Genomic DNA, 25,903 nt, shown 5'->3' on the forward strand with positions numbered 1-25,903 from the left:
CATAAGCTGCATTTAAAATTTGCAAGGAGAAAGAAGAGGGAAAGGAGAAGAGGGGTGGAAGTAAGGATAAAAAAGGGGGAGATAACTCGCTTTAGCCAGCATCACTGCCTTCTATAATCTGATGAACTTCTACATTTAGAAGTTACTCAAGAACAGTGCTTTCTGCACTAGAATTTATTGCCCAACCTCAAAAGATGTTTTAAGAGTTTACCTGCTATGAAATTCTCAAATTTTATGCATCAGAAAAATTTTTAAGTGATACTAGGTTTCAGCACTGTTAAGATAAATGCTAGGTCTTTTTTGTAAAATATAGGCTAGCAGTTACTTCCACTATTCAATTAATATCAAGCTCTTTTTTCCACCTACCTACAAAGCCTGAAAATGACTCTTAGGAACATGTGCAATTGAGTGACCTAATAACTTATCTAAACCAAATCCAAGCTGTACTTTGGACTTTTTTTTGAGTTTGGTTCCATCCTAGAAAGAACTATGCATGGTTGAAGACAATGGCAACACAGAAGTTACCAACTTCAGTATTAAGTATTATTCACTGCTCTGAATAAGTGACGGAACTTTCAGAAGCTCAATATTACCCAACAGCAAGATTAATCTCTAAACAGTGGAACTACCATTTGATCCAGCAATCCTACTACTGGGTATCTACCCAAAGAAAAATAAATTATATCGAAAAGATATCTGCACTGGTATGCTTATTGCAGTACTATGTAAAATAGCAAAGTCATGCAATCAACCTAAATGTCCTTAAAATGTGACATACATACACAATAGAATACTGACAGCCATTAAAAAAAGAATGAAATAATGGTTTTTTTTTTTTTTTTTTTTGTGGCAACACGGATACACTGGAGGCCATTTTTAGTGAAACCACCTAGAAACAGAAAGACAAATACCACATGTTCTCGCTTATAAATGGGAGCTAAATCATGTGCACGCATGGACAGAATACGGAACTGGAGACCTTGGAGACACAGAAGGGAGGGAGGAGTTGAAAAGGGTGGATGATCGAAAATTACTTGATGGGCACAATTTACATTGTTTGCGTGACAGATACACTAAAAACCCAAACTGTACCACTGCTCAATATATCCATATAAAAAAACTGCACTTGTATCCCTTAAATTTAAATAACATTTAAATTAAAATAAATAAATAGTTGCTGCAAGAATGAGAAAAGGAACATCTCATAAGCTCCTCGATGGATGGCTGACTGAACCAAACCAAGAGCTGAAGTCCAGTGGTTGTATAAGTTAGGCGAAATGAAATCCCTGGAGAGTGTCTCACAGTAACAGGAATCGAAAGCACTGTCTCTCTCACAGTGCTAGTAAGGTAAGGTAAAAAGTCCTGACTACATACATTCATTTCTACTATTTCCTTTCATGAACTCAGATTTTTTTTTTTGTCTATTATTGGAACTGAAGGTCATGTCACCAAAAAAGATACATGTAACTCATCAACTGCAAAAGAAAAATGTTTCTTTAAACTCTTATTAAATCTCTTTTTTATATATGTGTGTGTGTGTGTGTGTGTGTGTGTGTGTGTGTGTATATATATATTATTTTTTTTTTTTGAGATGGAGTCTCGCTCTCTTGCCCAGACTGGAGTGCAGTGGCGAGATCTTGGCTCACTGCAACCTCCACCTCCCAGGTTCAAGTGATTCTTCTGCCTCAGCCTCCCGAGTAGCTGGGACTACAGGCATGCACCACCACGCCTGGCTAATTTTTGTATTTTTAATAGAGACAGGGTGTCACCATATTGGCCAGGCTGGTCTCGGGCTCCTGACTTCGTGATCCACCGACCTTGGCCTCCCAAAGTGCTGGGATTACAGGCTTAAGCCACCGTGCCTGACCATTTTAATATTTTTAACCTTTGTAACTTGGGGAAATACACTTCTACTATTCACTCTTTAAAGGTAAATAATAAAAGTAACACTTTTCTTGTAAAACTACACTTTTATTGTAAAACTATTGAAAAACTATATTTTTATTGTAAAATATACTATTGTAAAAGTTGTTACTTTCTGCTTTCTTGAAACTTAATCTTTTATTATTCAGAAAGTACCTATTACAGATTGCATTCTAATTTGGGGGGAAAGTTCATGTTTCATCTACTTAGGCATTCCGGGTCTTTGTACAGCTTAACTGTGTAGTTCCTAAGCCTTCAACTTATCACGCATCTTATCATATCAAAAATCTTATTTAAAAAGCATATATATCTATATCTATATATATATCTTCATCTCTGGACCACTTGTAATAAAATAGAAGGAACAGCGAGATTTCTGTCTCTGGAATCCCATCTCTGCCACTTGTTGGCTGTGTAACTTTTGTCAAATACACTAGATTTCATTTTCCTATCTGAAAAAAGGGGATAATACCACCAAATCCCGAAGATTATTGGGAAGAAAATATATGTGAAAACTACAAAGCATTCAACAGATGTTAGTGTTTACAGCTGCATATGTCAACTCCCTTCAACCCTTCTGAGACATAAAACCAAATGTGACTCAGCTATCCATGATAACAAAACCATTAGAATATTGCTCAGACACTACTCCAAGCTTATGTGCTTTGTTTCCACACCTTTGTCAATCACGAATACGACTTACTCGGCTTTCTTTTCATATAGTCAGACTCCCACACTATCTAGCCCGAGGCTAGGTATGTAAATGGTACTTGAATGATTAAATAAATGAACGAGTGAAATAAATTGGTATATTCCAGCACTATGGAGGTGATTTAGGGTTCAGGTAGAGCTGGGGAAAGTCTACAGTGAAAATGAATACAGCACTGAAAAAACTAACCACAGAATCTAGTTAGGAGAGAATATCTAATTTAGTCCCTAATTAATTATTGTTCTGCATATGGTGTGATGATTCAATGATTGTGAAGAAAAGTTCACAGTTTGGGAATAAAGGGAGGAGGAGATGGTAAGATTCTTGTGCAACATGAAGAAAGTTCCAAACATTTAGAATAACATTACATAATATTTAGGTCCAAGTTATAGTCATGCACATGAATACATGACTGTATACTGATGTAATGGAATCTGATGTGAAATGATGGAAGAAAATTAATAAATTCAGTATATCTGGTCATAAAAATGAATATTCTCATCATTAAAAAGTAAAAAGACAGGAATAGAAAGAAACTACATGAGTCTAGAACTAACAATTAGTGATTCAACAAAGAAATGGGAATCTCTCATGAAGCAGAATGTGTTGTTACTAGTTACCTAGTAAGAGTACAGAAAAACAAAAATTTCAGAATTAGGTTTAGAATTAACTAACCTCTAACATCTTTTCCAATTGTAAGATTTCATATATTTCTATTCAGTGCTACATTCAGCCCTGTTTCAAAAATATATATTAATTTTAAAGCCAGTAACAATACAAACCCCAAGGATACACTCTATAATCCCATCCCAAAAAGAGAGTAGGGTTTTTCTTACCAGTTTATAACAACCCAGCTATTCATACTAACATTTGCAAAATGAGAAAGGTACTTTTTTAAAACAGTATTTGAAATGCTTAGCAGTTCAGTTCAAGTCCTACTAAGTATCACAATTTTTGATGGCAGTCTAGGACACCATAATGTATTGCTTCATTTACAGCTCCAGTTCTACTCCTAGCCCAAACTCACTTCCACATTTTAGGCAGCTGGATGACTGGAAATGAGTAAGTGGATTGAGAGCTGGAAGCAGAAATGATAACCCAAGTTGGGACACAAAATAACCAGAGGAAACAGGATTATGAGACCAAGAAATTAAGAGCTTTAGTTTCTACACAAAAATCTGGATAGAAGAATTAGAAAAAAATAATTTACATTGTAATTGTTCATTTCCATGTCTGACAGGTATACTTCAGGATTATGGGCAGGGACACATAAGTGTTTATATTAAATGCAGATATACACTTGATGACAGATGAATAAAAGGTAAAATATAAAGTTGGGCGGGGGGGCATTGCTCAAGGCCCAATGAAAATCTAAAACTGTAGCAAAAGCGCTGATATTTAGAAGTCAGCTGATTTTTCAGGTTCTTAAAGAACATAAAATATTTGTATGAGATTTACAAATGACAGCCACAAATACTAAAATACACACACAAACACACACACACACACACACGTATGCGATTCACCCCTTACCCACCACCCCAAAAACAGTCAGAAGTTAATATGTACGTTATCATGGTTACATACTAAGATACTGAGATATTAACTTGTTACTAATATATTGCATTTAAGAATAGAATCAAATCCTGCCATCTTCATTTGTCCCAATTAGATATTCATTAGTCAGCTAAAACCCAATTTATTCCTACCTCTCTGAAGAGTGCACCATAAAACTGAACGATGTATGGGCAATCACTACTCCGCATTACTACATCCAAATCCATAAGAAGTTGTTTTTGTTCTTTTTCATCCACTGTTGACCGAATTCTCTGGAAAAGAATGACAAAAGACATCAAAAAACCAAAATACTTTTGTCAAAAAAACAATAATTTTTAGTCTCATGGTAGAGAAAAACCTCTACCATGAGACTAAGAATTACCAAGCAAGCTTCACAAATACCAGATATGAAAATTACCATCTTTCCTTACACTTCACAAGAATTACTTTTATCACAGAAAGTTTAACAAACAGCACTCAGAAATCCTTTAAAGGAGACAGGGCAATTTAACCATGAGCATTTACTAACAATGTTGGGAGTTATGCAACGAAGTTCTTAGGCAGTAAAAATTAACCCCCATACGCAAATATAAAGAAAATGATAATGAGTTGTAACAGCTTCATATGAATAATTATACGTAGCTTTATACATACTTTTAATCACCGTTTCAAAATTGTATGGAATCTAGGCATTCAATGCAACAACATCCCTCTTCACTCACTAGCATCCCCATACCACAGTGTCCTCATTCATAAAGATGGGAAATAGTCCAGAACTGGATAAAGTGAATACCAGTATAGGAGTAGTGCACAGACAAGAATCCAGGTCTCCAAAATCCTAGACTGGGACTCTGTCCTTTAACTGCACTTTCTATGCATTAAAAACAAAAAGTTCTACCTGACTCTCCAACCCACGAGTCAGCATGCAGGGCAGCATAAACCTGTGGAAGAAAACCTAAAAATGAGGAAACAGAGGGCTCTTTTTGTCTATTCCTAAGCTGATAAAGCGCTCCTCCATCTACTGCAGACCAGGGATATATTCCTAACCAAGCAGCACAACAATTTCTTTGCACATTTCTAAGAGACTGCCAGAAAACATTAAGTACCCCACCTCCCACCTCTTATTCAGGAACAGTATAGAACACAGAGGTGTTGGGAGGGACAGTTCCCACTGCAATGGAGAGAGAGGAAAGAATCATGTTCAGAAATTATAAAAAATTAATAATAAAATTATAGATTAACATCAAAGCATGCAAACAACTTCTGTTCTCATAAAAAAGTTCACAATGTCACACCACGCCACTGTGTACAATACATAGTATTTACTTACAAGGCAAGTTAGTATCAAAAAATACACAAGGTGGCATTTTGTCTTCCAAACACTTCGAGGTATCTGTCAATGTTCTTGAAAGGGATGAAGGCAGTCAATTAAATTCTTGAGCCCGTTTTACAGAAAAGCCAGAGGCACAAAGAGATACAAAAGATGTATTTCATGTGACATGAGAATAAGCAGTTGTTTAAGGAATAGAAGTAGGTTCTCTCAGTTTCATTTTTGAGGAATTCCATATATTCCAAACAAATTTAATTTTGCTACTTAAAATTTACAGCTTGTTAGCTACAGTATTTCATAAGCAAATAAAATTTATTAACTGTCATCTATGTTATATACAAAGATTTATCTACAACTTTTATATTAAATATCAATACTCAGATAAACAAGGACTAAAGTAAGAATGAAAAACAGAAACAAAATAAGACTAGTTCTATTAATGTTAAGGAAAGTTTCCCTTCTCATTTTGATTATTTTCATAGTTTATGGATTATTAATCTTACTTTTAAATCTACTTCAGCACGTTTGCTCAGAAAGGATATTTTTTAAAAGTCAAAATAGATGTGATCTGTATTTGTACAAAGCATGATGTAATAATTTTTGTAAATATTTTACCTTTATATCTGTTTTTTAAAAAATAACTCTAAAAGTGTAGCTGTGAAAATGCTAATTCAAGAAATTATTTATAAAAGAATCTTAATTATCCTATATATCTAAATTTAAAATAGACGAAGAGTTGTTAATTAGAGACAAGTAGGGAAGAAAAATCAAATAACCCTTTGGTTGGGGAAGATTTCTACCTAATTCTCACTATTAAAAGGTGTTAACAAATGTATTTTTTTCTATTTTTCCTAGTATGAATATATTGGCAAATGGAAATACACTAATACACATAAACTACTATTTTAAAAGGTATCTTCTTTACTAGTTTATTTTTTGTTTTGCAAAACTGGTTGTGTGGTATGCTAAATATACATTTGTACAAATATTTATATTTCAATTAGAAAGCATATTACAGTCAAAACCTCAATAGTTATCATCAAGAGCTGACTTTAGGGAGCGAGTCAGTGTCCAAAAACCCTACTGTTACTACAGAAAGGATATATGGATTACATGATGTAAAGGCCTAACTGAAGTTCCAACATCTTACTGATACCTAACACTGAGACAATCTCTGACAGAACTGTTATTAACCAGAATGTAGAGAGTTCCCAGCACAGCTCTAACCTTTGAGATCACTGGCAGGAAAATCTATTCAACTATAAATATTCTTTAATGTCACTTCTAGTACAAAATAGAACATAGAGCAGCTGAATGGCCTACTAGTATAACATGAAGTTGATCGTGCTTTTCAATAGATCAGCACCTCCCCACACTCTCTGAACATTTTGTCTAAGTATCTGGCAGTGGGTAGAAAAGTAGCTGCTGGTATTGCATCTGAATTGTTTGGAATTGAGCAATAACAGCTAACTCTTAATTATACTAATGTTTTAGGGTTGAACTGTAGCATTTACCATGTGAGCAATAAACTATTTCAAAAGGCCTAAAGGACCCCAAAAGGGGATTAACTGCAAACACATGCCTCTAATAGCAGTAACTTCAAATTAGTGATTTTAATAACGCAATAAATAATTCAAGCAGAAGACATAATGACAATCACCGATTCAAATCAGAGCATACTTAGAGACTAAAGCTACTACCAAGAAAGTTTTTCTAACCGACCATCAGAACTATATCTACGGGAAAGACTTCTACATTTGAATCAAATGAGTCCAGGATCTTCTAACATTAAAGGAGCATAACTACCTAAAAATTGAACACATCAATAAGAACAAACTTCTCTTCCCTTTATAAAGCTGTCCCTAAGAGCACAGAAAAATGTAAGTACAAAGGTGACACCAACTATATGACTTGAAATTCTCATAATCATAATGTTCAGAAGCAACAACCATTGATTAAAAAACCTTGAGTAACAGGAAAATTTCATTTATTTATATAAATTTAAAAGTTAGATAAGGCTGTTTACTTGAGCTCAGCAAACCTTTTTTCCCTGCCAGTAAAAAGTAGAATGAAAACTACAGGAAACCATAAAATACTTAAGAAAATCAACTCAAGAACATTAAGTTTTTTGTTTTGTTTTTTTTTTGAGACGAAGTCTCGCTCTGTCGCCCAGGCTGGAGTGCAGTGGTGCTATCTCGGCTCACTGCAAGCTCCGCCTCCCGGGTTTACGCCATTCTCCTGCCTCAGCCTCCCGAGTAGCTGGGACTACAGGCGCCCGCCACCTCGCCCGGCTAATTTTTTTGTATTTTTAGTAGAGACGGGGTTTCATTCTGTTAGCCAGGATGGTCTCGATCTCCTGACCTCGTGATCCGCCCGTCTCGGCCTCCCAAAGTGCTGGGATTACAGGCTTGAGCCACCGCGCCCGGCCGAACATTAAGTTTTTTATATTATTTTCAAAATCATTCTTTTTCATTATGGGGTTACTGAGCTCTTTTACTGAACACAAGTTTACTAACTTAGCGTTAAGTTATTACATGCCCCCAGGACAAATTAAATTGTGTTTCTTGAAAAAAAATCCACATCTCTTTCCCAATAAGAAGAAGTATTTTCAGATTATTTCAATGTTAAAAGAAAACATTGAAAATCAAAACAAAAATTACTACTCTACATATATAAGTAGTTTTCTACAGTAAAGAAATTTATAAATTTGAAGTTAATTTTTTTAACTGGTGTCCAAATCTGTATTCAAGGTTGAGTATAAGCCCAGTAAAGCAGGTAAATGCCAGTAAAAACAGCAGGTAGATACACATCAGAAATGCCAACATCGACTCCAATTGAGAATCACTTAGAGACACAGGGAAAGATTACATTCCCAGTTATCTGGCGTTAAGACTATTAACGTTATGCATGGGGTTCTTGTCCAATTAAAAAAAAAATTTCAAAGAACACAATTTTTCTATAACTGCCAGTCCAACTCATGCCATTGGTTGGATCAGCCACAAATTTAGTTGCTGGGAGTTCTGTATGGATTAGGCTGCAGTAATCGAAAGTTAACAAGTCCCACAGGACAAGCTAAAAATTTTCAGTTACAAATGATCCCCCTGCCCTCTACTCCACCTCATCGCAAAACACAGCAACATCCACTTGGTGAACAGTCCCAATCATATAGAAATGTCCCAAATTCCCAGTTGTTGAAAGGTTGCTTTCCTTCTTTTGGTGCAACATGGCACCTAGAAGTCACTGGTATATTTAAATGTTGACAGCTTATAACATCTATTGATCAAAATCTTGAATAATATTTAGCCTCATGTGGAATGCCTCCATTTTTAACAACTTGAATTTAAAGTATAAATAACCTTTTACTGATACTGAAGAACTATGTAAAAGTGGTGCTGTTCCAGGTGTCCTCTAACTTTATACTGAGATCTCCAAGGAAGCTCTCTCTTCACACTGACACAATTCTCCAGCCTTGTATCCAAACCCTACCAAATCCATCTCTCACATATGATTTGTTGGTGCTCATCAGGCATGAATGACTAGCAGTAAAACATCGGTAAGTATGAAAAACTTTAAAGCAGACTATGACACATTGTTATAATGAAAAGGGACTAGAGGAACTAATAAAACTAAACTCACTTAAGGACTGGAGTGGAAGAGCAAAGAAAAAGAAGCAACAAGAGGATGGAGAGAAACAGGCAGTAGATACTGTCAAGGAAAACTAATTGATTCCCTTCTTACTCAGATATTATGCCTCAATCCCATCAAAATGGTGACTTTTTGTTTGTTTCCCTTCATTTTCTAAATTTGTTTTCATGGGTGGGAAGAGACCGGGAGAAGAGATAGTGGGAAAGAGCACGATGATGAAGTGATCGCTATTAAGGGGTAAGGTTAGGAAGACTCAAATGTGGCAAAGGAGGGCAGGCTGACAACGCAATGGCTAAGGGTGGAGTTGCAGACGAGGCAAAATAAAGGCTCATGTTGTAGGTCCTAAGAAGCAGGTCAACAAGTAGCATTGTGCCTAGATGCTCAATAAATACCTGGCTGATTCTGATAGTGGTCCTTGCCAGTCACCCTGATTCAGAGTTAGCCCTTACATCTCCATGTTAGGGTGCTCAAAGATATCTCAGTTACTAGAGAAATCAGGCACACACACCTTATCCCAAAGCACCAGGGCCTGCCTTGAAATGACCCATTCTGTGACTGCCTGTGTCCTGATGTGACAACTACTGATTCTTCCAGATCAACCCAGTTTTTCTTCCTGCCAAGTCAAGCTAGAGAAAGAAAGCTGTTAGACAGAAAACAAATGCTATCTCTTGAACAATGTGTGTGAAGAGGCACTCTGGGTTACCTGATCCCATTCCTACATGGAGAAAGGGAAAATAAGTCATTATATACTCAAAAGACTCAAGAGTAAAAATCGACTGGATGACAAGTCATATATGCACTTCATTAAAACAGAAGTTCCACAGAGGACATGACAGGTGTCAGTTCCTAGGATCTGAACATTCTAGGCGAAAAGGATATGAATCATCAGCAAACATGTAAGGAATCAAGAACTGAGGAGTCCAGAAAACAACTTTAGAAAGCAGTGGTGCCACAGACACTTGAAAACAGCATCATAATCAAATAAATTTACAAAATGGCTACCAATTCTAACTGATGCTATTTTTGTTTTGTTTTGAAATGGAGACAACGCATGGAGGAATGAGCTGTGAGGGGCATAAGAAATGGGAAAATTGACGTGGAAAGGAATGACCATCAGTCCTGGCAGATCTCTAAATTCTCACATGACAAATTCTTGTCAGGTGTTTGTATGGCTCAGCTGAGGGTCCCAGAGGGCAGTATAAAAAGACAGTAAGAGCAGAGCAGGAGACAGATCTCCCTGCTGCAGAGGTACACCTGTAGCTGCTTAGAGAAGTTAGGAATGGGTAGAGTAGTCCAAAGTAAAAAACAGGTGAGTTCCTGGATCAGAAATTAGGACTCAGACACAATGAAACTCAGCAAGGTGATGAATTCAATCATTACAAGAACACAGTATAGGGCTTTAGAGATTATTCCAGGGATCAATTAAAACAAATCAACACAAGATAAAATAGTGCAAGCTACTAGTAATTTGGCCATTAGCAAGGGAAAGCATCATTTTCAATTCACCACCAACCAAAATCAGAATACCAGAAGGTATTTACTCTTCAGCAATCTACGTGGAATCTGCTATAACTAGGTTAGCTAAAGCCCATACTTCAGTGCAGGGGGCTTGTTCCCCTACAAAAGCACCTACTGTCATCTAAGGTTACCAAAAGAATCTCTATTCCGGGCCAGGCACAGGGGCTCACGCTTGTAATCCCAGCACTTTGGGAGGCCGAGGTGGGCAGATCAGGAGGTCAGGAGATCGAGACCATCCTGGCTAACACGGTGAAACCTTGTCTCTACTAAAAATACAAAAAAGTTAGCCAGGTGTGGCAGCGTGTGCCTGTAGTCCCAGCTGCTGGGAAGAATGAGGGAGGAAAATGGCATGAACCCAGGAGGTGGAGCTTGCAGTAAGCCAAGATTGCGCCACTGCACTCCAGCCTGGGTGACAGAGCAAGACTCCGTCTCAAAACAAAAACAAAAACAAAAAAAAAGAACCTGTATTCCTTATGTCAAGTAATTGCCAGTTGTTGTCCTCTCGAATTATATGATGGCTAAAACCACCACAGCCAAGACAAGAAGCAAATCGAAAGCTCCCTATGACAGTTGTCTACTTTTCGTACCAGGCAGACATCAGTAAGTATTTTATCCCCCATGCAGAAATCCTGGAACTAGTACATGAGCAAACACAACACATGGGACCTCCTCTCCATAGAAAATGAAGAGTGATATAGCAAAGGTTCAGCATTAAAAATCAAAAGAAGAAAAGAACAAAGATTATCTTAATACAGCTGTGGTAATATTTTGAAAATGCATCCAGTTTCTGTGATCTACAAACACCAATACTGCTATGCCATAAACATATCCTTCAATTGTTCATTAAGTAATCCTTGCTAAAGATCCCTCTTAAGGTTACCGTCTATAAATAAAATGTGAAGGGGGGTCCACTGCTAGTCAATGATTGACATCAGATCAACCGAAGTCAGTGATGTAGAGGATAGGAGAGCAAGGATCACACTCCTACAGTGTCCCTACTATTCTGATCCCTACAAATCTGCTGCTTTCCCAGCAAAAATGTCCAGAATTCCACTGTAATACAAAGTTGGAAAATCCTAGAAACCAAAACTGGAAAATCCTAGAAACCATAGCAGCACCTCAATATCCTATCACCTTCCTCTGGGCTGCAGAAAATCTTGGGTATTCTTATTTTCCTTATTTGTGGTACGAGTTCCTCCTTATCAGCCAGAGTCTTCTAAATAGATCACACACGAAAATGGCCATGATTTCTCACAAAGTCATCATTAATAAGGTCAAAGCAGATGGCAACATTAACCAAAACAAACAGTAAAAGAAGCAAGCAAGATATCTGGAATGCTGATCACAGATGTAAATCTTGCTTTCCTGTGAAAAAATAAGTGTCTGTTAAGTCAACTGTTTTCAATTATGAAAGCACATATGGTTTTACTAAGGGCAGAAGAAACAATGCTAATTCTTAATTGCAAAATCACTCAAATCTTTTAAAATCAATTTAATAAACTCTCAGTTGTATCTCAGCCTCATTAATTAATTAATAGTAATGCCCCGTTCTTCTCACTGGGGATACTGAGATCCACTTAATTCTTTTTACCTTACCTTCTGCTACGTATTATCAGAGCACCTGAGAGATAAGTTCCAAAAGCATGTGTTATATTACATTATGGGAAGAGCTGCCCTGAGGACCAAGTTAATGGACAAGTTTGACATGCCTTGGTAAGAGTGGTATCATCTTCTTCCTAACTACGTCATCCACATTTAAAGAAACAATGTCAATCTTAGCACTGAAATTGTTAAGGGTCTAAAGACCATAAATGACAGACCATCACTTCAGTACTTACGACAATAAAGTGAGGTAACAGTAGAAATCTGATATATTCAACAAATTTCAGAGGCATGGTCATAAGATGACAAAGAATGATAGAAAATATGCAGGAAATGTATCAAATACTGGTTCAAATGACACCCATGCAGAGTGAGGTATGGTAATACAGGTTGTTGGCTGGGCGTGGTGGTTCTCGCCTGTAATCCCCAGCACTTTGGGAGGCTGAGGCCGGCAGATCACCTGAGGTCAGGAGTTTGAGATCGGCCTAGCCAACATGGCGAAACCCCACCTCTACTAATAATACAAAAATTGGCCGGGTGTGGTGGCACATGCCTTTAGTCCCAGCTACTTGGGAGGCTGAGGCAGGAGAATCGCTTGAACATGGGAGGCGGAGGTTGCAGTGAGCTAAGATTGTGCCACTGTACTCCAGCCTGGGCGATGGAGTGAAACTGTGTCTCAAAAACAAAACAAAACAAAACAAAACAAAACAAAACAAACAAACAAAAACCAGGTTTTTCTCCAGATAACCAAATAAGCTGGGATTTAGTCCAATGTCAAAATTCATTCAGGTTAACCAAGTAATGGTAGAAGGTTTCAGAAACCAGATCTCTAGAATGTTCAAAAACACATAATGATTGACTAAAATTCACCTAGAGCAACCGTTTCCAAACTGTCTTAATTGTACCCCTATTAATTCCTCAGAGCTGGTGCCCCAAGGGCTTCCAATATGACTATAGGTAGAGTCTCCACTTCCCACCCTCACATAACCCCAAACAGTACTGATTTATTTCTTGGGTTGCACATACAATTCTGTTAGTTCAACAAACTGACAGTCTGAAAAGCACTAACTTGGAGTGACAGCAAAACAAACATACATGTATACTGGGAATAAGCAACCTGAGTTCAAAATCAAGGCTGCGAAGAGGACAGCCCTGCCACATCTCTTGAATGTGCCTCCTCCTGGAAATGCTCTGCTTACACTTTTCATATGACCACCATAGCTTTTAAGCAATATTAGGAAGCATAAAAGAATACAGCTCAGTCAATCACAGATGCCTTAGTCAAGTCACACGATCTGACCAAACGACAACATATTAGACTACAGTCTCAATTCTAAACAAAAGAGCCATGGCATCTGCATCCCACAGGTGATTTGGATAATCAAATATGATCACTGCGGCCCTTTGGAAGTGAATAAAATGGCCTAACAAAGCACTCTATGCCATCAAAAAGGAACTTTCCAACCGAAGGCCATCCCAGCATCATTCTAGTGCTTTCAGAACATGCAAGACCAGTGTTTAAACACTAAAATGAACCTCCTCAAATCATTATTCATCATCATAATCCCCACTGAAATCATTTGGTAATGGAACTTTTGACAGAAGTGGCATGGTCTCTCCAGTGGCAGGAAAACAAGCCAAGCCATACTTTTCTGATACCTGACTTCCCATACTCGCCGTATTATCTACACCAGGGAGGCCTACCCAACCAGCAAATTAAAGTTCCATTCTGCTCAGAGAACAGCTGAGCTGTGGGCTGCTGATACTGTCAGCAGAGGGCTCTCATCCTTACTATTAAGCATCAGGATTAGGCTGGGTCTCAATTCCAGGTCAAGGACACTAAAGCCAAAATCCAAATACCAAGGAGAGGCAGGATTGCAGGAATCAAAATGAGGTTAACAGGCCAGGATCAGCAAGACTCACATCAATGAAACAGCAGAGTTGAAAGGGTAGAGTTGAGGTTCAAAAGAACAAGACAAGTTAGGCAGATCTCCAACAGAAAGAAAACACTTGAAACTCTTGCATACCAGCTCACATTGCTAACTTAGTCTGGCCTATGCACCTACCCTCAAACAACAGATCTGTTCTTCTTGATTAATCCAGGTAATTTCTCAAGCAGAAGACTGAAAAGTCATCATAATGATCCACAATGACAAATTTAACATGACACATTCTTATTCCCACCTACCTGCTCAATATTATTCAGTTCTTCAATGAGATGACAGCTTTATTACAGTATTAACCCTTCACACAACAATTCAGATTCCATTGCCTGCCATCATCTTTAGTGACAGGAACTTCAGTCCTTATATTCCCTCTCATTTTCATTCTTACTTTTCCACATTCCTTTGGGTTTTCACACATATTCTACAAACATGAAAAGGGCATGCATACCTTCAAGAAGTCAATCTGGACATGAGTCTGCTAGAAAACAGCAGGGAAGCTGGAACTCCAGGTATGCAGGATTTTTTACACTGCAGGCAGAGTCAGGTGGAGAACATACTGTCAGGTATCGGAGGCCTACAATCATTCTTCCCTCTGTCAGCCATCTGAGCTTGTAAGCCCATGGTCTAAGCTGTGACATTTCATTTACTCTTTCTCTTTTCTCCTGTGTCCCTAGATTTTCTGTGGGATCCTGATTCTGATCAGTGATGCTAGGTGTTTCTCCCAGATCTGAATTTCTCTAACCCTAGCTCAGAAACCTAATCCTAATTGCCTCTTCAAACATTTGGTCTGAACTCTGGGCTTTACCCCGCTACATTTAACCCTGCCAGGAGCAAACACCTACTTTATGTAGAGGACAGTGACTATTCATGTATAATGTTTTCATTCAGTGGTTACCCCACCACTGTGCAAAACAGGACACTAAATAAATATTATTTGTAAAGGATATTGATCACAGTCAGAAGTAAATCCCTGGTAAGAGTTGAAGGTTATCCTCCTGAGCTTTAAGAAACCCCAGAGGCAACAATGGCTTTGCCCTAGGCAGCCCTAAGACTAGTCACTCAGGCACAACTATACAAATTACACCCACTCACAGGAGAGCAGACCCTTTCCCCAAGCATGTGCAATTAAAACTAATGGATAAAAAATGTTCACATCTTAGGTCCTAATGCAGGAACTCACTGATAGCCTGGGAGACTGTCCTCAAACCAAAGATCAAAAACATGTTTTAAGTATAACTCTTACAATGTTACCTCACTAAATCTGATTATATCATAACTGATTTTTAGATTAAGTCTTTGGGGTAATTATTTCTGGTTACTAAGAAGTCACCTTTTTCAAATACTTCTTACATATGGCAAAATAAATTTGGGGGAGGATTTCCTCAAAACCAAAAATGAGGAATAATACAAAGAAAAAAATCAAGCTAATATCACAGTTCACTTTTCTATAGATACTGAAAGTAAACATCTAATACTGCAGTTTAACATCTAATAAAGCATCTAATAAAGCAATCCTTCTTTATTCTCAAAGTGCATATTAAGATGTTAGCACAGTTACTTCAAGTGTGTTTCTCATTTCACCAACAGCAATGGAAAGCTCTCAGCTGTGTGAACCACTGTCTCATGGTTCCTTCAACTGTAAAGTCTCAAATCAAACTCCTCCTTAATCATATACTGATTCTGTATATTTGTGCCTGTCAATCCAGTCAATGTACCAAAGTGAGGAATGAATGAACTCTCTCAAGTGTGATCAAAGACTATTCTTTGAAGAAACCAACAATAAATATATTCTTTAATTCAGAGATGGCATACATCAGTCATCAATTGGTATCAAATTTTAATGCATATTAATGCAAAAACATTTATTCTTTCGGTATTAATAAAGTCACGGAATCCAAAGGTACTCCTCATCTATATGTTAATTGATGTGTTGTATTGCCATCCTCTCCCATCCCCAACTGCTACGCGTGTTCAAGAATTTGAGATGGTAAACAAAGCTAGGTAGTACCATGTGGTGGGTATACATGTGACAGCAACCAGTTTGTAGGTCTCATGACTGCCTTGAAAGTTCTTCCTGGCCGGGCGCGGTGGCTCAAGCCTGTAATCCCAGCACTTTGGGAGGCCGAGACAGGCGGATCACGAGGTCGGGAGATCGAGACCATCCTGGTTAACACGGTGAAACCCCGTCTCTACTAAAAAATACAAAAAACTAGCCGGGCGAGGTGGCGGGCGCCTGTAGTCCCAGCTACTCGGGAGGCTGAGGCAGGAGAATGGCGTGAACCCGGGAGACGGAGCTTGCAGTGAGCTGAGATCCGGCCACTGCACTCCAGCCTGGGTGACAGAGCGAGACTCCATCTCAAAAAAAAAAAAAAAAAAAAAAGAAAGAAAAAAAGAAAGTTCTTCCTGTACAGCTGGGATTTTTAATAGCATCCCAACTGGAGCTGTCACAGTAGCCACTGATAAGGTAAAATTACAAATGATGGACAACAATTTCCTATTTTCATTCTTGAATTCCTACAAAACTTGAGTAAGCATTATACAACCCAAAATATTATCAAATTAATCAGTGAGAAAAACTTTTAAATGTCAAAATGAAGTACCTTCTTTTTACCTTTATGACCTCTTTAACAATGGCTAAAATCAATCCGTATTACTAAAACAGTTTATAATGTTCATCAACAAAGTTGAAGCACACATAACACAAACTGTAAAAAGCAGGAAATAATTTGTTTAAATTACTTTCCCTAGTACCTGAAAGAAAAGTTTACAACTTTAACTATATAGGAAACCTTTCCCTTAAGATCCAGCCAACTAAAACTGGATGTCACACACAGGTAGCACAAAAGGACAATACAACACTCATCCAGGAGTCTAAATAAAATGATTCTTTCCACTTATACTGCAGTGGCACAAGACAGGAATACGGAAATCACTGCATATTCCAAGAAAACATTTTATTTTAACACATAATGCAGAGTTCTTCACCTGTGCATCTTCAGAGGTCTGTGGTTTGTATGTAAAAAATGTTGTGTATATATACATCTGCCTACGAAAAGTCTATAGTTCTCACCACATTTTAAAAATACAGCCAAAAACAATGTTAAGAACCCATAGAGAGAATCATAAAAATTTTCCCCACCACTAATTTAACATTACTTTCATATGACCCAGTAAAAAGAAATGCTCAACAATGAAGGATACTAAAATAGTTACAGTAAGGTTTGGCTCACAACAGACTTCTACACAGAAGCATTTTATTTTAATATAAATTCATTCTCAAATGTCAAGAAAAAACTAAGGACTCTTATCAACCACTCTGACAAACTCTCAAAATAGGACACTAATAGGAAGATGATTAGCTTGGACTATATGCAAATCCATTCTCAATTCTTGTAAACTGAAACATTTTTGTTCCCATAGGAATTTTAAGCTCAGAGAGGGTATGGCCACAGCTAGGTTTTTTTTCCTTTGTTTTTGCAAGTTGTTCCCGCTGTTGCTGATTTTCCTGAACTATCTTACATACAGCAAAGATTTGTTAAACATCTAAACAAACAAAAGAATAAGTTACAATTACATGAAACCACTAGGAGTCAAATGGAAACCACCAATTCATTACAGGTACCAGCCTAAGCTTGCCAGGTATAGTCTATGGATCAAATTTCCTTTTCTGGCCATTTTTTTCTTTTTAATGAACATATTAAGTGGCACGACACTCACAATCAGGACAAAATGTGACAACATTATCACAAGGTATGCATTTCAGTACAACTTTAAAACCAGGGAACAGGGCAGTACTGAGTAGAGATGAAATAAACAAACAGAAGCCGAGCCGGTCAGGACCGAGTAAGGTTGAGGTTAGTGGCAACAGCATGTGCGTGGTTTCCAGGAAACCTTCAGTAAGACTGCTGTTAGCCCTAGCCCCGCACCTTGCCCAACCCAGTGTGCTGCGTCTTCTTCCAGCTCCCGCCTGGCTCAGTGCAGCACTGCCCTGCTCCCAGGGGTGCAGCCGCCCAGCCTGAACTCACCTTGGCAGTAGAAGGGCCTGAAGTTTAAAACATGTTAATGCATCATGCCAAAATGCAATCAACATGCACACTTCATACACTCATGTTTCCAAAGAGATAGAAAATGTGCCACCAGTAAGAAACCTCTACACAGAACACCCTCAAAGGAGTTGGAGAAACAAGTTTTTAAACACCCACATTTACCACAAAAGTAGGAACACAACAACAGTGGTATTACTGCACCATGAAATTTCACCTAATGGATTAAAGTACCAAAAATAATCATGGCATCACCTACTTTAACTGCCATTATTTGCCCACTTGGTTTGTGGACCATTTTGTTGACAGAACCATAAGCTCCTCGTCCAATTTCTCCAAGGTCTTTCAAGTCCTCTGCAGTGAAATCCCAGTGTTGTTCAGGGGAGATCTTCAGTTTTCCTGATGACTCAATGCTGTGTGTTCTCAGTCTCTCTCTGTTAAAATATTGGGAAGCAATTTTTCCACATTTTAAATAGGTTTTAACTTTTTTCTTTTAGTACTGATTAATGTGTGGGAAAAATGTTTTCTAAATTACTAAAATAGTCTGACCTCCAGGTTTTTGAAGTTTTTCGTTTGTGTCATCCTGGTTTTTTACACACTGGATTAAGAATGATCTAGATTTAGGTAGTCAATAGACATAGCTTCAATGGGATTCATAAAAACAAATTCCCAAGAAGACTTAAACAATTCCCATTTATTAATTCTGTGGATCAGTTTTCATTTCTAAATATAAGATCTTATTCAAACTTGGATAAGGATTTATCCAAAGAGCATCATCAAGTGAGAATCCCAAGAGCTGCGAACGTCATTGAGAAACAGTTCTTATCCTATCTTACCCAACATTAGTTATTCCAGTGCCTCGATCTTCAGTTAGTACAACTATTCCCAAAGTTGGCTGTACCTTACAATCACCTGGGGGAGATTTTAAAAATCTCAATGCCCAGGTATCATCCCATAGCAATTAAATCTGAATTATCCAGGGACAGGAGTCAGAAAACAGTATTTTTAAAGACCCCCAGATGATTCCAGTAATGTTTGGGAAATAGTGCCTTAGTATACTGTCCCGTTCTTGTTAATACCATGCTGAGGTGGGAGAACAGTCAACTGAACAGCTAGCTGGCTCTAAGAGGAAAATTGCCATGTGCTATTCGAAATTGAAATTTTCAGCCCTGGTTCGATAAAGCAATGGGATAAAAAATAAGTGGCTCATAGACAAAAGAGCTCACTCATTACATATTTCCATTAAATAAAAAATCATCTCCAAAATCTCAACCTGGAGATCAAAGTATTAATTTCTAACCATGCTTTATAAAAAAGTAAATCCAATGAAAAATGTAAAACCAATCTGTTTCTCTCTCTTGCTCTCTCTCTCTCTCACACACACACACCCCCCAAACCCAATGTGTAGGAACAAACTATCAACCACACACACAATGAAAACAATTCATTAAATATCAACTACATTTTTCAGTTTCATACAAAATGATCAAGATTTCTTTTTAACTCTGATCCTATGAAACCAACAGGAAAAGTTTATGTGCTTGGTCATTTATTTTTCTTCTTGCAAAATTTAGGAATGTTTTCTCCAATCAGTAGAATGGTTTTCTGTAGCAACTTTTAAGGTTCCCCAAAAACTTAGAACTTTAAAATCTACCCCCACCCCGAGAATAATCGTATGTTCTAATATTAAGGTTCAAAGTTACACTTCAAAGATTCATACACTTGGTCTAAATAACAATTTACTATATCAGTGTTCCAAGTAACAGACTTTCAAATCATACTAGGTGATAACACCAGCTTTCATTCATTCAAGTGCTTTTCAGTTCAAAATCCTTTCACCCATATTATTTGATACTCTAGCATCCAGAGTCACAAGAAGCCTGGAAATCAGTAGCATAAGTGACCATTTAGGTGAAGATGAAGCCGGAACTGATCTTTTAGGATGGAACTCAGGTCTAGGCAAAAATAGGAAACTTTTCTTGGTAATCTTTTTCATGAAGTAGACGATTAAGCCTGAAAAAAGTTCTAACATGAAGAAGTTCCATGTATAATGATTACTGTTCTATAACCTTTGGCAAATAAACACTATCTCAATGGCATAGTTTAATTACTGGTGAAATATACAGCACCAATCTACCCCCGAGGGAAGCTGGAAAAAAGTTAATTAAGATTACTTGTAAATCGGAAGCAAAATTTTATAAAGTGTTCGCTAATTGAGGGGCTGTGGCAGACAGGCTCCAGGAAGTCCCCATGATCCCCACCTTCTTAGTGTTCATATTTTTGTGTAGGTACTTCTCTTTGAGTGTGAGTGGGACCTGTGACTTGCCTCTAACCAAGAGAATATGGTAAAGATGATGTACTATGACTTTCATGACTACACCGCTATATAATACTTATGCTAGCATTCTTGAGAACTGAAATGAAAGATACTTCATTACTATACAGAAATTACAGAATGAAAATGGTTACAATATTATCTCTATTACTTTAAAGATCAAATTTTAGTATTTATGGAATATCTCGACTAATTAGTTTAGCTCACTGTAGTTTTTTTGTATAGTTCCTGGATAAAGTCCCTTTTTTTCTTTTTGAAAATGAACAGGTTGAAAGCTAAGTGATACAGGGTATCTACTTGGGCTAATATCCAAAAATTGAATAAGGTACCAGATGCACAATTCTGTAAACATACTAAATGCAACTGAACTATACACTTTAAATGTGTGAACTGTAGAACGTGAATTATATCTCAGTAAAGCTGTTAAAAGAGGAGAATGTGATTCCTACCCAGAGTTCCAAGTTTCTCATTTACAAAGAAAAAGTGCTGTAAAAACACAGAAAAACATGCCACGGTTATGACATCAGCAAGCCATGTTCATACATTCATCTTTATACTGGGCTAGCAATCTTTCCAGTAAAACTGAGTCCATTTCACAGCAATTGTTTTAACAGTTGGTACAACCACAATGGCTTCCACAGAAGGGCTATACGCAGATACAGTGCTGGAGTGACTAGACACAGGAACCAGACCAGAACCTTACCATTAAACTCTGCAGTCAATCAATTTCTGTCCTAAACTATGTAAGCGGCCTAGGAAAGAAAGAACATAAACAGTAGAAAACACACCCCATGAGAAGATTGGTGAAAAATAGAAACCAATAAAGATGCAAAGTTGCCCTTATTTGCTGATAAATATTTCCCTACAATTATACTCTTAAAGAAAAAAAAAAAAGTTCCCTGACTTTTCCTTGGGATATCACTTTCTTGAGAATGGGGACTATATTTTATCAAAAATAATTCCTAGTACAATTGGATTGTTTGTAACACAAAGGATAAGTGCATGAGGGGATGAATACCCAATTTCCCATGATGCGATTATTACACATTGCATGCCTGTACCAAAACATCTCATGTACTCCCATAAATATATACACCTACTATGTACTCCCCAAAATAAAGATAATTCCTAAAATCCCTCATCTTTCCCTTCATAATTTTCTGTGCATTATTTTATACAGATCACCCTTACCTGCCTCCAATGAACACTTCATAGGATTCCAACCCCAAGGTTCTCATTACCAACCTGGAAAACTCAGACAACAGCCACTGTGGCAGTAACTATCAGCTGTCACCCAACATCCATTCTCCTCTTCATCCTCCCTAACAAGATCCTCGTTTACTTGGGGCAGCAATGCACCCAGCTAAAAGGCTACATTTCCCAACTACTATCAACTGAACTGTGTTCCCTCTCAAAATCAACATGTTAAGGCCCTAACCCCAAACGTGACTGTACTGAAGACAGGGCCTATAAGAAGATAATGAAGGTTCAATGAAGGTTAATGAAGGGTGGGGCCCTAATCTACTGGGATTAGTGTCCTTACAAGAAGAGAGACCACAGAGTTCACTCTCTTCTCACATGTGCAAAAGGTCATCTGAGCTCACAGTGAGAGGTGGCCACCTGTAAACCAAGGGAGGAAGCCTCAGGTTAAAACCTACCTTGCCAGCACCTTAATCTTGGACTCTCCAGTCTTCAGAATTGTGAGAAATAAATTATGTTGTTTAAGCCACCTAGTGTGTGGTATTTTGCAGCCCGAGCTAAGTCACCAACATTCCTTGCAGTTAGAGGTGGAAAATAGGAACACAGTACTTAAAAGGAGCTAACTCAGTTGGAAAAAAGACTCTTGTTCTTTTCCTCCAACCTCCTTGCTGTTGCCTGGAATGTAGGTAATGACTAGAGCTCCAGCCACCCTCAATGCCCTGCAGAAGTGAAATAATGTCCTGAGAATGATGGAGCAGAAAACAGCACTGACTCCAATAACAATGAAGCCACTACACCAACCCTAGCCTTCCTATCTCCAGACTTTTCTATGGAAAAGGGAAATAAATTATCTGGTTTAAGCCACTATTTGTTCCTATCCTGGTTGTTGTTTAGATGCAAACAAACTTACTTTTAATTAATACAGCCCCTAGCATTATTTTATTTCCCAATGACTCTCAAAGAAGGTAGTGCCCGGACACCTCCAGCATCAGCAGCAGTTTGGTCATCACAATCAAAGGGAAGTGCAATTAGCATTTAGTGGCTGGGGGCCAATGATGCTAACTGCCTCCAAATCCACAGAGCAGTTCTAGACAACAGGCCAAAAGTATTTCCTTGAATAGAATCTTAAGACTATACTTTCAGGGGTCATTTCTAGAGTTCATTACTGGAGAAGTGTCTCTGAACCTGTAGAGCACCTAACACGTTTTCATTCTCCTGAACTCATTCCTGATGTCTGATACCCTGGTTGAAAACAATTCAGTAAAGCATCCTGCCTCAGAATGACTTTCCTATCATCCTTCATGTGTCATTCCAAGGTTTCTTCATGAGTCACTACAAGTTCTCTAGTCCATACCACAGTACCCCGCAAAAAACACATGAATAAGGCAATACAATCTGATTAAGATACACACACACAAAATACACACACAGAAAAAATACACACACAAAAAAATTCTTAACTCTGGTGTCCCTGATTTCAGAGCCTTACTATTCCACATCTAATAATTCTTGGTTCCCAGAGACTTAGCAGTTCCACGTTCTAGAGAAAACACACACACATACACCCGGAAAAACTGCCACAGATGTCACAGACATTCAAAAGAAGTGAAATATGAATGGTCCTAACTTTTTCAAAACATGCAAGATTATAGATAGAATACTTAATATAGGGCATGAATTCATATAATACAGGCCTTATTAAAAGTACAATTCAATGTACAGAAATTATATTTTGATATCAGATTTATCTTGTTAGATTAAAATCTGAAAACTAATTTTTTTAAGCCTACATATTTGCACTGAAATCCTTCCTGATTGTTATCTTCTGGCTAGAAATGACAAATGTATCTGTTAACCTAAATTTAATACTGATTTAAAATTATTGTTTTTTAGTTGTCCTTTCATTGACCCAGACTAATTTACTAGTCTGAAATTTCTGAAATCCTACAGATTAAAAAAACACACAAACACACAAAGAACCGTGACATAATGTCCCAGAACATCAATCAGACTGGACACTGAGAAAAGCTGTATTTCTATACAATGTCTAATAAAGCTGCCTGGGACTTCGTAAATAGGCAGGTAGCCTTGCTTTTTTAAAGAAATACAGTGGCCAGTCAAGTACGGTTATTAGGACAGCTCTAGCCACGTCGTCTACCTTCACCCCTACCCTCTATTAGATGCAGTGTGTTTGCTGTGCAAATTCAGCAGCAGGACCAGAACTTGAACTGCTTTTTCCAACCGGATTACCGAATCTAAAATCCCTCCTAAAGCTACAAAGGTAGAAGATAAAAAGGAAAATGGAAAAATCAATAATAATCCAGAAAAAAACCAATATTCACAATTTAGTACATATTACTTTGTATCTTTCTATACTATGGGAATAGGTTGCAAAAATAGCGTATTATACCTACTGCTCACAGATTTCACTTAACACATTTTAACACAGTCATTAAATAATTGGTATCACTACTGGAATGGCTGCGTACCAAGCCTGCACTGATTTAGGAGTACTATCAGCCAAAAGGTGCCCACTGTACTTAGTCGACAGCACCTTTTTCCTCAGGCCAATTTGAAAAGTGTTAGAGTTAGATCATTCTTTTCAACTGCTAGAGTTGAACATTCTTATGCTATCTGGTGAACAAACGTGTCTTTTTTTCTGATGATTAACTGACTAAGATAGCACCCCTGAGCCCTCCTAGCCCAGGTGTTTGTTTTGTTATCGCTGCTTCTACTAACAAGTTCCTTACCTATTAACACCATCAACCCTTGTCCTGCATTGCAAATATTTTCCCAGTTTGTGGTTTACCTTCCCTTGTGTTTATGAATTTATATTTTTAAGAAATTCAGTAATTGGTATGCTTTCAAATCAATGACTGCCTTCAAATTCTTTTGCTGTCGTGTAGTATCATTTATATTCACAACTGCATCAAAAGGGATTTCACTCTACCAGTGCTTTTCAGGTCCCTAGCTATGTCTTTCCCTTATCTGTCCCTTTTCTATAATCTTGCTGCCTATCCATCCAGTCTGTTTTCTCCTTGAGATTTTTCCAATCCATTTTTATAAACGCCATGACTTCTTTCACTGTATTAAGAATGTCAGTCACTATTGTAAGAAACTATTTTGAATCCTGCAAGATATCTTGTTTGGAGATGCTCTTTCTCAAAGTCTTCAAGATATTATTCCCTAGTTCCACAATTCCTGTTTCCGTCTCACAGTGAGAGTTAATGTGGCACCTTCACTTGTCCTACTATGAAGTATCAGGAGACAGACTTACCCTCATACCTAAAACAACTGAAAAAAACAGAATGTACAGGCAATCTGGAAGACACTGGAAATCATCAGGAAACAAAGGGCAGCAGACACTGAAAGACAGGAAATATGTAAGATGAGCCCTACAATTGTCCCCAGCTTACTGCCTAAAGAGTTCACCAACTGTGATACAGGGAGGGGGATCTAGGCAGATCCTGGCAGTGCCCTTGTGTTGAGGACAAGGATCTGGGAATCTAGGGAGACCAATGTAGCCAGAGTTCACATGGCAGAGTACAGGATAAGAGAGAGCTACACAGAAAGAGAACCCCACAGATATGCAGAGGGCCCTCCTTGATCAGTGGATGATTGTGAGGAACGTATACAAGCCTGAAGAAGCAGCCACCTAAAAGGATTAAGAGGGAATCATACCCAGGCTCATACAAGGCAGTTCCTATTCTTAGCCATTGGAGTGGAAAACTTCCTGATTGGAATCCAACAAAGTAGTTAAAAGGATTTTACCTTACTAGTGAGGCAAAATTACCTCTAGAGTAGTCTCATCTGCGAAAGCTAAAAAGCAAGACCTGAAAGGATCAAAGTATCTCCAAGTAACTTAACCAAAGAACAAAACTCAAAAACATTCATGAAAATACAAAAACAGCCATCACACAATAATCTCCAGCACGCAACCTAAAATGACCACAGTACACAAAACAGCAGAAAAACATGACCCGTAATGAAGAGGAAAACATCAATCAATTGAAACTGACCCAGAAATGACAAAAATACTAGAATTAATAAAGACAATGAAACATTTACTACGTTCCATATATTAAAAAACTAAAG

At 37.8% G+C, this 25,903-nt stretch overlaps 1 protein-coding gene and 1 pseudogene across 2 annotated transcripts in view; one reads left to right on the top strand and one right to left on the bottom strand.

The window, feature by feature from the left end:
• Positions 1-25,903, bottom strand: part of MAP2K4 (mitogen-activated protein kinase kinase 4) — a 121,765-nt gene that overhangs the window by 42,970 nt on the left and 52,892 nt on the right. For both annotated transcript variants that reach the window (XM_050765000.1, XM_050764999.1), the window contains 2 exons: positions 18,533-18,707; positions 4,342-4,461 (listed from right to left, as the gene is read on the bottom strand). In XM_050765000.1, the coding sequence (XP_050620957.1) occupies positions 4,342-4,461; positions 18,533-18,707 (295 nt within the window). The remainder of the gene's footprint in view (positions 1-4,341; positions 4,462-18,532; positions 18,708-25,903) is intronic.
• Positions 22,936-23,013, top strand: LOC126940101 (uncharacterized; annotated as a pseudogene).

The sequence above is a fragment of the Macaca thibetana genome, chromosome 16 (assembly GCF_024542745.1).
Source record: "Macaca thibetana thibetana isolate TM-01 chromosome 16, ASM2454274v1, whole genome shotgun sequence".
NCBI classification, from domain to species: domain Eukaryota; kingdom Metazoa; phylum Chordata; class Mammalia; order Primates; family Cercopithecidae; genus Macaca; species Macaca thibetana.